This window comes from Melanostigma gelatinosum, assembly GCF_949748355.1.
Source record: "Melanostigma gelatinosum genome assembly, chromosome: 2".
Classification (NCBI taxonomy): Eukaryota; Metazoa; Chordata; class Actinopteri; order Perciformes; family Zoarcidae; genus Melanostigma; species Melanostigma gelatinosum.
Genome location: NC_136635.1, coordinates 20534717 through 20550838, shown reverse-complemented (window position 1 = coordinate 20550838; position 16122 = coordinate 20534717). Strand labels below are relative to the sequence as shown.

The 16122-nt window shown below is 43.1% G+C and overlaps 1 protein-coding gene across 3 annotated transcripts in view; it reads left to right on the top strand.

Annotated features, from left to right (window-relative positions):
- phkb (phosphorylase kinase, beta) overlaps positions 1–16122 on the top strand; it is an 88081-nt gene that overhangs the window by 69554 nt on the left and 2405 nt on the right. For 2 of the 3 annotated variants that reach the window (XM_079284611.1, XM_079284612.1), the window contains 12 exons: positions 4212–4295; positions 5078–5182; positions 5638–5720; positions 6427–6517; positions 8014–8072; positions 8491–8653; positions 9504–9585; positions 9905–9962; positions 10069–10159; positions 14065–14270; positions 14720–14854; positions 15194–15323. In XM_079284611.1, the coding sequence (XP_079140737.1) occupies positions 4212–4295; positions 5078–5182; positions 5638–5720; positions 6427–6517; positions 8014–8072; positions 8491–8653; positions 9504–9585; positions 9905–9962; positions 10069–10159; positions 14065–14270; positions 14720–14854; positions 15194–15323 (1287 nt within the window). Of the gene's footprint in view, positions 1–4211; positions 4296–5077; positions 5183–5637; positions 5721–6426; positions 6518–8013; positions 8073–8490; positions 8654–9503; positions 9586–9904; positions 9963–10068; positions 10160–12722; positions 12814–14064; positions 14271–14719; positions 14855–15193; positions 15324–16122 lie in introns of all 3 variants that reach the window. The other variant, XM_079284610.1, reaches the window with a different exon arrangement.

The following is a 16122-nucleotide window of genomic DNA, read 5'->3' as shown; positions in this document are numbered from 1 at the left end:
CATCTTGGTGGACGACATTTTGTTTGTTGAAGGCTCTCACACATGTTGCGGTTACAAGCAACAGCTGGAGTCATGTCAATAAAGCCCTAAAGAGACACTGAACAAAGAATTTAAAGGGAAAGTACGGTATTTTTCCACCTGGGTCTCATTCTTATATTTTTGTCATTTCGACTTTTGATCATAATAACAACAACTCAGAGATTAGGAAAATGTGAGACAGTACAAGATCAAACAGTTGTGTTACACAAAGTACAGAAAGCAGTGCAGACTTCAGACTTCCTTTATTGTACACTGTGGCAGTTGATGAAAACTGCAGTGTTGAACTTGTTTTTTTACCTTTTGCAATTGGAAACTTAGAGACTCCAACCATCTTCTCACATGTGTGACTACCTCTGCAGCATGTAGCTTATGAGTAAAGCTGTACATTGACCCTATGGCTGTTGTTCTTGCATTTCCCAAATACGTCCAGCAGACGTGTTGACCGTCATGAATGATAAATGGGTGGTAGTATGGGAAGAAGGCCCATCTTGAGAAATACCAGAAGAGTTATTGGTCGCTGTAATAATTCCTCCTCTCCATACTGGCTGTGAAGAGACCCCTTCTCCCTGTGAAAACTACAGCTCGGCAAGGAAATGCTATCTGAAGGAATTTTGAACTGAAAAAATGGTAACTTTAGAAGACACACGTTTTGATTTGACTTATAGCGACTGTAGAAGCCATGAGCTTCGCCCGAAAGTTTAGATTCCTGATTTTGAACCCCATTGCTTACGAAGAAGTCACTCTAGTAAGAGATTGCTTCACAGCAAGAACAGTTACAGTGACCAACAACGCTTTCAATGTACATATGAGGATGGGATAACTGAAAGAGAAACACGAAAAACGACATCCCCGTCCATTAAAGACATTTTATGGGGCAGTCTGTGGTTCAAGGAACCCTTTCAGAACCAGAAGGTTTAATCCCAGATTCAATAGGACACACACTGTATCACTTTAAGCCATGTGGCAAGCTGCTGAACCCCCTACCTGTACGCTAAGTCCCTCTGGAGGACAGCACCTGCTGTAACAGTAAATCTGTTCTGCACATTCTGTGACACCAACGGTTACATTTACACTTTTCGGGGCACCAACGCAGCAGCGATAAACATGTGCAGGAACCTGCTCTTGTCTGAGGATTGTCCCAACGGTGAATTTAAAGTTTGGCAGCGTTTTGGCAGTAAATAGTTGCACATTCTCACACATGTTGGCCACTGCAGAAGTGTAAAATACAGCTTTTAGATGCAGCCTTTCATTATCTCTCCCACCTGCCAGGCTTTCTGTTTGTCCCGCGGTCAGTGGAGATCTCAGGGAATGAAAGGATGCTTTGAAAGGCTTCCTGCGTGTTGTTTTTCTTCATTGGTATTCTGCACACAGGAAGTGCTGGGTGCAGAGGTTCCTCCAACCTGCCGTGGCTTTTCTCCTCCAGGTCTCGTTCTCGCCTGTTAGGGCAGTGATTTGCAATGCCACTTAATCCTCAATTAACATTTCTCTTTCTTCAATACAAACGTCGCACTTTTGCCTCTTCTAGTGTGATTTCTTGTAATTGGCACAATTCGTGCTTCCTCGTGTGGTTGTTCAGCTCAGCCTTTTCAAAACAGTGAGGAAGTGCACTGGAGTGGCAGAGCGCCACCTTTTGGCTGACGTCGCGAATTGCAGCCGGTTTGAGACGGTAGAATGCGGCATTGAGGGCTTGAGAGGCAAATTTCCTGCAGTGCCACTTGAGTGTGTGGGTGTACTGATGCTGTGATAGCACAGATTGGGAGGCATTTCAATTTAGAATTCATAGGCTGTCACAACGGGAATAAGTACTCTGGTTTCACATTCAGCCAGACACATCAGAAATGTGATTCACTCACGTACGCAACCTCGGCTCACACAAACACACACACACACACAATCGGTAACTTGTGGTGAGTGTGTCACACCACTGCGCGCCGAGGAATCAATGTCCATCTTCTCTCTCTATTTGTGTCTTTGAATGAGTGCATTTGGCAGCGACACAGCGGTGAGAAGCTTTTATGCGAAGCACCAAAGAAAAGCTTTGGAAAATGTGATGCTGCTGCTCCTGTATCTTACCTGCTGCCACCTCTGAACACTTCATTTGACCTTCTCCTCTGCTCGGTTCGACGACTGGGCCCCTTTGATTACGGATTTCTATTCATCTGTCTTGCTCTTTATATCTGGGTAGCTGTGTACCAGTATTACTAATGCCAGATGTAGTGCAGTGAAATGTAAATCAAGTCAAACTAAATGGTTGATAAGAGCAAGTGTTGAGGTTTGAGCTGAGTCAGCACTACAAATCTGAATTGAACCTGTGGAGGAATTCTGCCTTTTTCCCGGCTTCACTGACACCACATCATTTCAGTCCACTAATTAGGTGTGAAACTTGACCTTAGCTACTCTGAGCCCATCGACCTGATCCAAACCCTGTTGGAGTTGAGCGTTAATATCAAGCTCTCTCTTAGCCTCTGCTGATGTTAACTCCTCTCAGCTCATAAAGTTGCTTTGTGCTTGAAAGCTGACTTGACTTGAGTCTTAAGACGTGACTTCTGACTTGATTAAACTGTGTTACTTCTGCTGTAGCGCCAGTTGGCCTGGAATTATAATGTGTGGACATATTATGCATTGACCAAGTAGAAACCACCTACTCCCAGACTCAGATTATAGTTTCCCGAGTTAAAACTATAGTAATCCTGGTGCTGAATGTAGAAATAGAGCGTTTCATTGAGTAGAACATGTGGTGCTGGACCCAAGACAAAAACAACAACAACAACAACAACGTACATTTGAAATGTTTTAGATGTATTTTAAATGAGTAACTGCTTTTAAACTGCTTTTAATGTGTGACTATTATTGTGTACTTTGTTTTTAGTGTATTGTTTTTATATATGATGATTTTAATGTAAAGTGTCTTTGAGTGTCATGAAAAGCGCGATATAAATAAAATGTATTATTATTATTATTCATTTCGCAAATTTTAACTTCAGTTTTATTTGTCTAGAAACAAGGTCATATACTGGCAGCCAATCCACAGCAAGAAAAAAAGCCTCAGCTGGGAGATATTTGAACCTGTCGAAGGGGGACTGCAGTGATTTATTGCAGCATAGCACGGAGGCAGATGAGAACAGAACTGTTGGGACTGGCACATCTTCTGCATGGAAATCACAATGCTAATGCGCCGGAGTTTAGAGTAACCATAGCAACTCTGTCCCGCTCAGTATTTGGCTTGGGAATAAGTTTACGCTCCAGCCAAAATTGTTACCTCAGATAACATTACGTTTGCCAAACTCTTGTAGAAATTAAATATATTGTTGGACAATACAAAACAATCGAAGCCCTGTGCTGCTTGTCCATGTGTTGTTGTAAGCGTCCCTGCATTGCAACATTTTCTTTTATGATACCGCGTTATAAAACTAGAGCTAACTAGCTTCCCTGCAATGAAGGAGCAATTGTATTTCTTTGTTACTCTGTGTTTTGAGTCAGCTGGAGACCTCAGTGTTACATTTAAGACCCATTGTATCAAAAATATAACAATTTGAGCAGTAAATCTACCACCATTATTACTATAAACTGCATATGTGCCATACTAGAATGGGAAGTATGACCGGTAACAGGGTTGGGGCCTAGTGAAGGATCAATTACCACCAGCTAATATTTAAGATGGATTTGGCATTTTTGGCAGTGCATAATCTAAGTGGCTCAAGTGGAATCAAACAGCATGCGGCCCTTTATTTACTCTAATGAGGGCTCAGGTCTCAGTGTTTCCTCTTTTAGGCCTCTGCAAACAGACTTTTCAGCTCCGGTGCCCATGGGTGCGCTTGGGTCCACTAAGCACGCTGCTCATCGCAGCACGGGGACCTTTCGCTATCGCCACGTCTCATAACTTTACACAGAGCTAAATATCAGAAGGTGGTTCTGCCATATGGCGGTAATTTCAGCTCTTGAGTTGCAACAACAGAAGTATCTCAGAGGAACAGACGGATTGACTTGCACTTTCATTACGATACGAACTGGCACCACACGCCATGACATTTACAGTGAAAAGTGATATTTTTAATCTCAGGGAAATGTAAGGGGGACAGATTCTCTGGAATCAGAAAGCTGAGCAGCAAGAGTGTGTGCAATGTGTATGTCGTGTTTGCTGACACGGGTTTTTCGTGTGTTTCTTTCTGCAGGCTTACCGTTTCCTTGCCGTTAATAAAAAGCTGGGGTTGAGTGGGCGTCCAGAGAGGCCAGTGGGCTGCATTGGGACCTGCAAGGTATATATCGATTGCACACACGTGCTGCAAAGGTCATGGGTGACCACCAACACACCTCCCACATGTTGCTCTGCATACGTTTCCCAGAGCTCTGAGGAGTCGAACTGAACATAGAGACAGAAAATATTCAGTTCCAAGAGTTTTTCTCTTCGTCAGACTTGCAGGATGCATCAGTGAATGCAGAATAGATTCTTTTAATATGCTACGCTGCCAGGCAGTCTGTGCGTGTGCATATCTGGTGCCTGTGGAAGTGTGTGTGTGTGTGTGTGTGTGTGTGTGTGTGTGTGTGTGTGTGTGTGTGTGTGTGTGTGTGTGTGTGTGTGTGTGTGTGTGTGTGTGAGATGTTGTTTGCAGGTTCTTCCAAATGAAGGTCACCAAATAAGTTGAGCCGCAGCAGCTGTCTCAAACAAAGGCATTACCACACAAATGAATCATGGCTCCCAACGCATTGCTAAGACAGTATTATAATGGGACAGTTATAGGGAAGATGGCAGACTGCCAGAGGGCATTAGCATCATGAGTGTGTGTCTGTAAGGTGGTGTGTGTGTTTGAGCCCCTGTGACCATTTGTATGTGTGAGAGGGGGCTTCATATCCTGTGTGTGTGTGTGTGTGGATGTGTGGCTTCTGTGTGTCTCCTCTATCTTAGGATTGATGGCTTGTTTTATACACTGCACAGAATAATGTATACGTGGCTACTTGCGAGCCATCCGTCTTCTCATGCAACTGTGTGTGTGTGTGTGTGTGTGTGTGCGTGTGTGTGTGTGTGTTCGCCTCCCTCCAGATTTATCGGATCCTGGGCAAGACGGTGGTGTGCTACCCAATAGTGTTTGATCTAAGTGACTTTTACTTGTCCCAGGATGTCATGCTGCTGATTGATGACATTAAGGTAAGTCACACTCACGGAGCTTACCTTTGCCGTTACGACTCCACAGCCAGCCACTTGTTATGTGCTCAAAGAACTTAAATAAGTGAGCTTGTGTGGTCTAACAAGATGCAGCCTGACATTTGTGAGAATGACAGGGACTCAGCTGGTTTGGTTAGGTTGCATGCTCAGAAAGGGCACGTACTAGTGTCATAGTATACCTGGTACCAGAAATCTAAGCTCTTAACCAGCAGCTTGCCAACCGCAAGCACTAGGTTTATTGACTGATGAGTGAGTTTGCTTGCACTTTTGTTCATTATTGTCACTAATTGATATCATACAATAGTGGAACATCTTCCAGTCAGTTGATGGCCGTTTTAACATTCTAAAAACCAACCTTCAGCTGCTGAACCTTCTGATGACATAGAGGTCTAAGTTGCGTGCCATGTAATCCTGTAAGTGTGTGTGTGTGTGTGCAGAACGCCCTGCAGTTCATCAAACAGTGCTGGAAGATGCAGGGACGTCCTCTCTTCCTGGTTCTCATCCGCGAGGATAACATCAAGTAATAATAACTTCATAATAGCTCTTTTATCATTTTTTTAATGTCCTCCTGTCCTTTGATAGCTTTCTTACAGCATTCCTCCTCCACCTATCGCCCCATACATCACCCTCTATCTCTCTTTTTCTCTCTGATACTCAAGCTCGCAACAAAATGCCTTGACAGGCACAATGCTTCATTTTTTTTTATCCAACATTTCTCTCTCCCTCCCACTTTATCTCTCTTCCCTCCCACATGTACTGCCATTTATCTTTATAACGGCAAGGTGCAACTGTATTCGCTTGCTGATTGGGTGATAATATTTATATCACTGTAGCCTGACTGGTGAGCTGATTACAGCAGTATTGACAATTATCCAGAAAGCCATATATGTTAAATGTGCTACAAGCGCTTAAACAGCCACACTGCAGAACCTGGAATGAGTCAGTGGGTTCTCAGAGAAGCAACTCAATAGCCATTAGTTTGCTATTGATCGGGAAGATGACCTGAATGGAAGGTAGCAGCCCACCGAATAAAGCAGTGAAGGTCTGGGGGGCAATGTGCTGATTTATTGAAGAAAAAATAAAATTCAGCTATGATGTTTAACACGTGTGTTCTGTTCGTAATATAGTGGTTAACACAGATGTTTAGACTCAGAATGAGACAGATTCACTCCACTGTGCACCGTAGGAAAAGCCAAACTTAGTCATTGTAACCTCTGTCTCACCAGGGGGAGCCGCTTCAACCCAGTCCTGGACATGCTGGCCTCGTTCAAGAAAGGCAACATCGGAGGGGTCAAAGTTCATGTCGACAGACTTCAGGTTTGAAATAGACTCGTTCATTGTGGTATTGATTGTTTAATTTGGTCATTCTCAATCACTCTTTGTTTTTGGAATGCACATGGATTATTGGACATGTTAACAGTCAATAGTTAGTTCGTCGTTAAAAAAACGACACAAGAAGTGCGAGTTTTCCCGAAAAACGGCATTCCAAATCCATCTACATTCCTGGGTTATAGTGCCACAGACGTTATGACAATAGCCGACTTACTTCAGCAGCTTTACTGAGAAAAGGGTCAGACGGGTTCGTTGGTCACCAAGCCAGTGGAAGGGCCATTAAAACACAGCGCCAAATTCATTTAGAGCTGCTATCATCATATATGTCGATATTAACAAATGGATCACATGCAACATGTAATGCGAAAGGTTCATAGTGTTGAAACCACGGAGAATTGTCACCTCACTCAACTCTACTGAGCATTTGAGCATCTTTTAACTCAGTGTTTTGGGTTTACCGCCCCAACATTAGCGTTTGGTTCTCTCCGTCTCATCCAACCTCATATCCATCAGCAGAGTGTTCAGCGAGAAGCATTAGAATGCCGCTGTACAGACGGACAATTTCAGCGGCTAGCTGGTGAACATAGCGGTGTATTTAGCAGCTAAAGAGAGATATTTACCTCAGGAGTTGGTGGAGACCGAAAACAGAGCTAAACGGGGAGTGAATTTCAGACTTACATTCATCAGGTAGACACAAACAAAACTGTGAATGAATGAAAATATGTCTATGTGTCTGCTCGATGAGCAAATAAGCACCTGTTTCTTTTAAGAAGTTCCTCGTCTCCACTTAAATATTGACAATATGTCAGAGTTGTACATACAGCTGTTTTACACTGCCCCCAGGTGCTCGATCAATTCATGCAGTTTTAACTGATGACAGGTTTCACAACCCTACCTTTTCTCCCACTGAGTCTGTGGTGTTCAGCACAGACGTTCTCATGGTGATCCGTTTGTTTTGTTTTGCTCTAAAGTTCTTCCTTCCCTCCCCTTCACAGCTAACTCCAACAACTTTGAAACACTTCTCCTCTTCATCACCTCATTGTTATGGGGAGCAGGATTGCTCCTCTCCTTTGCCTCTTATTTTTGTTTTGGAGTTGACTTCAGTTGGAATGGCTAACATCACATTTAGACCACAGGAGCAGTTTGCATTGAACTGCGCTCTTTGCTCGCACACTGCTTTGCTTTCAAACTTTCACCGTCTCAGACACGAGATTGTTTCCGCTCCCGTACACGTTTGTAAAATGTGAAAGATTGAACTGAGTTCACGCCTTACGACTCCATGTGTTCTGTGTTATGAACTGCATTGCTCAAACTATTGTTTTGTATGTACCGAGTCCCCCGACAAGCCTCTCTGTGGTTTATAGAGCCGTGCTTTCTTCACCAGGCTATTTCTATGTTACTGTGCAATCCCCTGTATAGAGATAGAATTATCGTTTTGCAAATCATTGGCATGTCCTTTTTTTTCCTCATCGAACTATTAGACCCTGATATCTGGAGCCGTGGTGGAGCAGTTGGACTTCCTGCGAGTCAATGAGGCAGAGTAAGAGTTTCCTCTCGTCTTTGTACTTAATTAGTCAGAGGTCAGTTTGACTGCTTGGCGGGATATTTTAAGGCAAATAAATTTCAAATGTGATATGCATACAATCTGAGGATTCTTCGCATACAGTGTAGACGTGTAGACTTGATTTTAAATGTTTTCAGGATCAAGAAATCAGTTTCGTGTATAATTAACAAAATGCCAAGTGAATGATGACAGCAGTGCTTTGTTTGTTCATGTAGTTGTGAAATGTTTCAAATGACAAAAAAGCAACCGCATGTGGATCTACCGTCTTCATACAATTAGTGTGTGTGTGTGTGTGTGTGTGTGTGTGTGTGTGTGTGTGTGTGTGTGTGTGTGTGTGTGTGTGTGTGTGTGTGTGTGTGTGTGTGTGTGTGTGTGTGTGTGTGTGTGTGCATAGGATCCCAGAGTTTAAGAGCTTTGAGGAGCTGGAGCTGCCTAAGCACTCCAAGGTGAAGAGACAGATGAGCACACCCAACGTCTCAGAACTGGAGCAGCAGCCAGAGATCAATGTGGAGGAGTGGCTGCTGAAGCCCACCCACGAGATCGTCCAGAAGTTCCACGTGAGTTGATCGGCCGTTCACAGCATGCAGAAAGAGTTTCCTCATTATTTGTGTGGAAGATAACCTCTGTGCCCTGATTGTTTCCCTCCCTGTTGACTCTTTGATACACCCCCGCTCACTTGGCCATGTATCTTATAGCATCTTATAAATATGTTAAAACATATATCCTCAAGGCCAGGTCCTGTGTACCATCCGTCCGAGTCTGCTCAGAATTAACAGCTCGTCAATCTGGCTCTGGACTTGAATATTTCATACGTGTCTGAAAAATCCAAACCTCAGCCCACGCCTTCTGCAATGGTGATTTGTTGGATCCATGAGGAATTCAGGATAGAAGACCGACTGACAGTCTGAAAACCCACATCCACGTTTGTTATTCATTTTAGAATGTTAGTGGCCATATCGAAGATACCAAACCTAATATTGACTGAGTATTTCAAGCAAACAATACATTATTTACCCCAATCCTCTTCTGACATGCTTAATAAAGGTGCTCTCTCTTCCATATGTTAGGCATGTTCAGGCTGCTATCAAATAAAAATGAGGCAATACATTAAAAGCGTACCTGTTATTACCACACTTGCAAAATTCCAGAAAACAATTTGGTCAATGCGGCTTGTTAGTGCTTACTGTGAGCAGATAATATTACAGCTGCACGCAATAAAGGCATCTTGAGCTTGTTTAAATCTGTTGTGTTTGTATGCGTAACCAGGCTCATCTACTCATCTAACTCTCTCTCTCTTGTCTGTGTGCACGTGCGTGCGTGCGCGTGTGTGTGTGTGTGTGTGTGTGTGTGTGTGTGTGTGTGTGTGTGTGTGTGTGTGTGTGTGTGTGTGTGTGTGTCATTTCCCAGGACTGCAACTGCTTGGCCAGTCAGGCTCAGCTTGCAGTCATCCTTCTGAGAAGAGAAGGGCCAGACTTCCTTGCCAAAGATGGTAAGCACACACACACATACACACACTCAGGGTTGGTGAGCATCTTTAAGAACTAGTCACATGATGTACTGAAACAGAACAGCAGATCTTCAGAGTTTCCTCCTTAAAGGCAAAGGAAATCGTGTCAGAAGTGCGTTCATTTCATTCTTGTAAAAGCCCTTTTTGGTGCCTTCATCAGTCCTGTAATCAGGTAGAAGTCTCAAGGATGCTGTTGAATGTGTTCTAACATACAAAGGATGAAGGCTACATTTGGATTTGACTGTATATGTCTTGATGGTCTTTTTTTAATGTCCAAACGCAAACATATTTGTGATTCCAGAGAACCTGAGGGATGAACTGGAGAGAATCTACAGAAGAGCTGGCAGCAGAAAGCTTTGGTCTGATATTCCCACACACACGTACACAAATACTTAGACTGCATGCACTGGTTGCAGCCACAAAAATCTTGTCTCATGTCAACACTTTAATCTGGCTGAACTGTAGGCTGGCAGTGCGTCAGGCTGCTGCCATTATCAAGAAGTTCGCCAGCACTATAGCTCCTCACATCACCACAATACTGGTGCATGGGAAACAGGTAATTCCCAGGCAGAGATGGACTGAAGACTCTGCATGTTTCCTCACAGTCAGCTGGCTAGCTAGCTGTCTTAGCTTCAGAGCTGTGTGAGGGTTAGCCAATCCTACTTTGTGATTCCTCAGAACCAACCAACCAACCAACTAACTAACTCATTAACAGCGCTTTTTAAGTCAGAAAGAAGAATGACCAATATTTAAGGTTTGGATTTTTTTATGAAATATTTCAAAAAGTCTCCCATTTCTACTCTTTTATTATGTAAATTAGTACATTCATTTTTTGTATTTTAACTCAATAATTTGTCAAGAAAAGTTTCTAAAAATGGTATAAAAACCTTCAAAGAAACAGTTAATACTGACTGTACTTATTGTTCAGGCATTTGTTGTGTGTAAAACTAATTCTTGTCCCAAGTTTTACTGTCAAAAAGGTTTTAAGAAGTGAAATCTCATTCTCATGGTGTGATATTAGTCACCCTGGTAACAGCAGGTGTGATGCAGTAGTTGGCTCATGTCTTAGCATCTTGCTAAAATTCTGACTAAACCACAAAGTTTAGCCTAATAAGGTGGCTAACATTCACACAGTTGTGAGTTTGGGTGTTTGCTTCCTTTCCATTAACCATCACAGAGGCCGGACCCACATTCCTGCTACCGCAGCGTCACCCGCTGCAATAAGGCTCGCTGTATACGCCACATGAAATAGAATTTGCCGATTTGTTATGGCACTGTGAATGCCTTTACACTCCTTGTTTCATCAAGGGCATCCGTGCTCGATGGAGGAGCTTGATTGTTGCCTTGGGAGCAGACACCATTTGCACATTCATCACAACAAAGTAATATTACAGCAAATGTATCTCCCTGGAGGCAAACGTATTCAAAGTCGACCGTCCTTCAGATTGTGAGCTCGACGAACATGTCGAGCATAAGTCATGATCAAAATACTGTTGGTCTTACTTGCTAACTGGTAAAAGTATATATATATGTCTATATCTATACATATATATATACAGTATATCTGCACAGGCAGCACACAGTGATGTGTGGCCTAGAGTAGGTACTTCAGTTACTTTTGGATCACCTTAGCTTAAATATGTAGCTTCCTCAAAGCCAGGATATGTAAATCCGTTATTGAAAGACTCAATCGTAATAAATAGTGTTCTCCTATGAAACATTTGACTGGCAAACCGGTGCCCACTGTTCCAGTCAAACTAAATATCTTTCTCTTTTTGATCTTTGATCACAAAGCTGCAAATCATTTATTTGGTTTGGTGTATACCGCTGGCCTCACTCGCCTAGAATTGACCCGTTACTTGCGATGGTTTGTCCACGGTTTGATTTGAATTTGTGCCACGGTTACATTACATCACATCACATTCATTTAGCTGAGGCTTTTATCCAAAGCGACTTACAATAAGGGCATTCAACCCGACCGACACGACAGCTTTTATTAAATGCTGTTTTATGAATGAATAGCATAGAAAAGCCTGGAGAGTGGATTCTAACTTGCTGGGAAATACCATCAATACTGAGTTTAATTTACTTTCTCATTTACCTAACATGGGCCAGGAAGTAACGCTTGAAATCCCCAAGAAAGCCTCAGAGGATCAACACCACATCATGCCTTCTAGACATTAAGGCTTTGTTGCGTTTTGATTCATCATGCTCAAGATGTGCCTTTGTTGCTCCACAGGTGCAGGAACTGGATAACTCCACACACACACACACACACCACAATAGAGTTGTATATAACAGCATATTGTAAGAGGAGTTTGTGCTGATTGTATTCATGACTCCCTTCATGAAATGATTTCATTTGATCGTTGCTTCTGTGAGGATGGCTTCAACTCTGTGTGTCTCTATAACAACCCTGGCTGTGAGCTGCCGTGGGAAGATTATGAATGTTCATTTGTGTTGCTTTTTCCCCTCATATGATTCCTGCAGGCAAGGGGAGGCAGTGTGAAGGCTGTAGTGACTCTTGCCATTAACAAACTGAGAAATTAGTGAACATTAAAATATTTCAATGGAAAGCCAACCTTTTATTTGGGCATTCAATAACTTGATCAATTAATTAGGATTGGGACTTACACATTTATTATTTATGAGATTGCTAGCAGTCCTCAGTCAGGTTTGAATTAAACAAATAGTTGGTGCCTTATTTATCATATATTTATTTAAATTCTGATGTTTTGATCGTAATTGTGGGGTCATTAAACTGCTATAATAACAAAATGAAGCACCTGTCAATGGCACCTGGGGACAACATCTTGCCTTTTCACCTTGTTAGTGAAATACCTATATTTTGAATAATGCCCGATGAAATGTTTGAGTTGTGGCCACTGTACTCAGTGTGCTCCACATGTTCCTATTTTACAAGGCAATTAACAGCACTTGATTACAAGTTGAAAGTCACACACACAACATAGAATATGCTCTCTGCTGTTCACAGTTCAGTTGAGGAATTGGATCCTTAGCCTTGTAAACATGAAGAAAAAGATGTAATCTTCTAAAGCACTACCTGTTAGTTATCTGTCATCACGTCAAGAATGTTCTTGTGTCTTTTCGCCCACTAGGTCTGTTGTCCGTCTTGCTGCCAGTCTCTTAACTAAGCTAGTGGACAGCCTTGCGCCCAGTATTACTAGTGTTTTAGTGCATGGCAAGCAGGTAAGTTGATACACAGAGCGCAGGGCCTGAGTAGTTCACTGTAACTATCCCTTCTGTACAAATGACTTGGGGTTATTTTGGGAAAATGGCATGTCGGGACAATGATTTTAATGTTCACTGATTAAAAGAAATGAAATTGGTAATGGATGATTGTGAGCTTCTCGTGCTGTAGTCCTGTGGGAGTTCCTATTGACTAGCTGCATGCTCACATTCCCCATCACAGCTCACCTCCTTTGTGTGTGCATCAAAGCTGTAGTTGTAGCGAGGCTGCCCGTGTGACCAGCGTAGAATCCTAATATGCACCGTGTCCGCGTGTCCGGACACACGCCATGTGCCGATTGACGTACCGTGACCCGTGGATTTGTCTGGTGCTGCTCCCCCGCTCTGGATGGGGTTCGGTGCATCATTTCCTGTCAAGTGTTACTCAGAGATTAGTCTCCTCTGGAGAGTGTCGTTTTGTCTCGCCTTGTTTTTTGCCCTTCTGAACAGTTTTAAGCATTTCATTATGCTGAAGCAGCTCAAGTTGTGAATCTGCATATAGATTGCTGACCGGAGGGATCGCTCCTCTCGACATGATTGGAGAAGCTGATTTCAGATTTGAGACGGCTGTGTTCCTCTGCTTACAATAACAGCTCAGTTGGAAGGAATAAGAGGCACTACCCCATTTAGGTCTATTCTGACTGGTTTTGTTCACATTTCTTGTCAATAGTCAAACTCAACAATGTATTTCCCTTACCAGACTTCATTTCCAGCTCCAGGCCGTTCTTTGCTCAGATACAATCAGTTCAGATGTAAAGATGAATGATACAGCTTCAAAGTGCCGGGTTTCATCAGCTGAAGGCGAGGATAAAAGTGTTTCCTCCCATCTGGAAGATTGGTTAGGTGTAATTTTCATGAAATGCCTTTCAGATGAAACAAAATACAAAAGAGTCATCTTGTGATTTGTAATTTTTTTTTCTCTCCCACTCCTTTTTGTGTGGCTCTGGGAGAGGAGGCCAATTTTAGAGATATGAAACAGATACTTGTAGGAATTGCACCTTGGAGGACTTCTGTGTGTGCACATGCCGTTCTACGCATGAACCCACTTTCACACACGTGCACAAGCATATGGCACACATGCTCACAAACGCTTAGATATATTGCACACAACAGTTATTCTGCAGTGCAGAGAACATTCTAACTGTATGTGGTTTCGGTGTATGCTCCTTTTCCCTGGTTGTGCGTGCGTGCGTCATTGCCTGCGATCGCTAGGTGACCCTCGGCCTATTCGGGCATGAAGAAGAGGTGATCTCCAACCCGCTGTCGCCAGGGGTGATCCAGGGCATCATCTACAGCAGGTGCGCCCCTCAAGGTGGGGAGCGCGAGGCCGTGCTTCAGCAGGAACTGGTCATTCATATCGGATGGATTATCTCCAACAACCCAGAGCTGTTCAGCGGCATGCTCAAGATCAGAGTCGGGTACGACAAATTCAGGCTCAGGATGGTTGAATCAGTGCACATTTAGTCATGCAGCATGAACTCTTCACTTTAATTCTCCTTTCAGACCACTCGGCAGAACATGAAGAATTCAATGAATACTAGCATCGGTTGAGGCTGCAGTTTTTCCTCAGTTTATTATATTATATTCTTAAGTTAGCCAATCAAAACATCAGGAACGCCTTGCTTTCAAATATCTGTGTCAATATTTGCATCTGTTTGTCTTCAACTTTTTCTTTGACTATATAGAAAAGGTATTCAATTTAATAAGGAACTTGACACAGTGAAGCATTACCGAAGAAAGGACATGATTTTGAACGGGTTCGTCCTTGTTCAGACAAAGTGACCACCCCCCTGTGAGCTGTATATCGGGATACATTCTGTGGTGGTCAACAGCTGTGTGTGTGTGTGTGTGTACTGTGGATCTCCAGATGGATTGTTCAGGCCATGAAACACGAGCTGAAGATCAGGGCAGGAGACATGCCAGCTCAGGACATCTACCAGCTCTCCCCCAGCGACATCAAGCAGCTCCTGCTGGACGTCCTGCAGCCACAACACACCGGCAGGTACTCTACAAAGTCACGCTATTGAGAACACATTCTGCGCCTTCTCATCCTTTTCTACTCCCAAAAGTGCCTTTGAAGACGCAGTGTCGTTATCTTAATGCATTCACTTGTTTAATCTTTTTCGGGTTTAATTATTTTATCTTCCGTCTCGTCTACAGCCATATCTTACTATCTGCTGCTACAGCAACGCAATTTCAAAATGAGAATTATTACATTTTTATCTTATCCAATCTAATCTAATACACATAGAGAATTTCCTCTGGAACAACGGCTTTTGACATCATACATCCCCAGTCTCTATAACCCGGTTCATCAGTTTCACCCTTGCTTTGGCCTCAGGTCTTGGCTGAACAAGCGTCAGATCGATGGCTCTCTGAACAGGACCCCTCTGGGCTTTTATGATCGTGTGTGGCAGATCCTGGAGAGGACCCCCAACGGTTTTATGGTGGCTGGGACTCACCTCCCACAGGTACCTGCCTCCCCTGACACTGCTGCAGAATAAACACTGTGATCGATGCCGTGTAATGAATTGCAATGTACTCTTTAACAGGCACGTGTATGCCTTACAGTCACCGATCTCTATGTTTTGATGTCTTTCAAAGAACACCTCACAAAGTCTGTTCCTCAAAACAGTGTTGCTCACATATATTAGTTGGTTCAAGTACTGGTGACAGTGTCAAATATGGACCGGATATTAACATCTGAGCTTTTCCTACGATGACAAGTCAAAAACGTTTGCAGTGAATGCTTTTTGGCTGGCTGTTCATTGCTACATCTATTTGTCCGTAGGTTTACTTAAAAGCAGAGAGAGTCGATTTTTCTTTAAAAAAACACAAACAATGTATCGACTTTACAAAAAGAATCCCTCTCAATCATCACTTATGACCCACTAGAAGTTTGTGGCATTGTCTGTGCCTTCAGACAAACCCTGCCCTCTGCCTCTCTGTATTTTCTTATTTTGCTGTGTTTGGGACGTTTCTGGGCATCAACCTCTTTAAGAACGTAGCGACCAGGTGCCAGGTTGTAAGCATGCATCCAAATCTACAAAAATAGCAGACAAAGTGCCAAAATAACGCAACGATATCGGGCCGAAACACCAAGTGGGCAAAGCTCGTTTCAAAACGAGAGTGAATCAGGGGTCGGCTTTCACCTGCTGGCGAGCACCCGGACACAAACCGTGGTCAGGGGGCCACCATGGACTGTTTATAAGAAATAGACAAAGTCACTGCGACCGTGCGTTTGTTTTTTATCTGGAGCATCAACTCAAG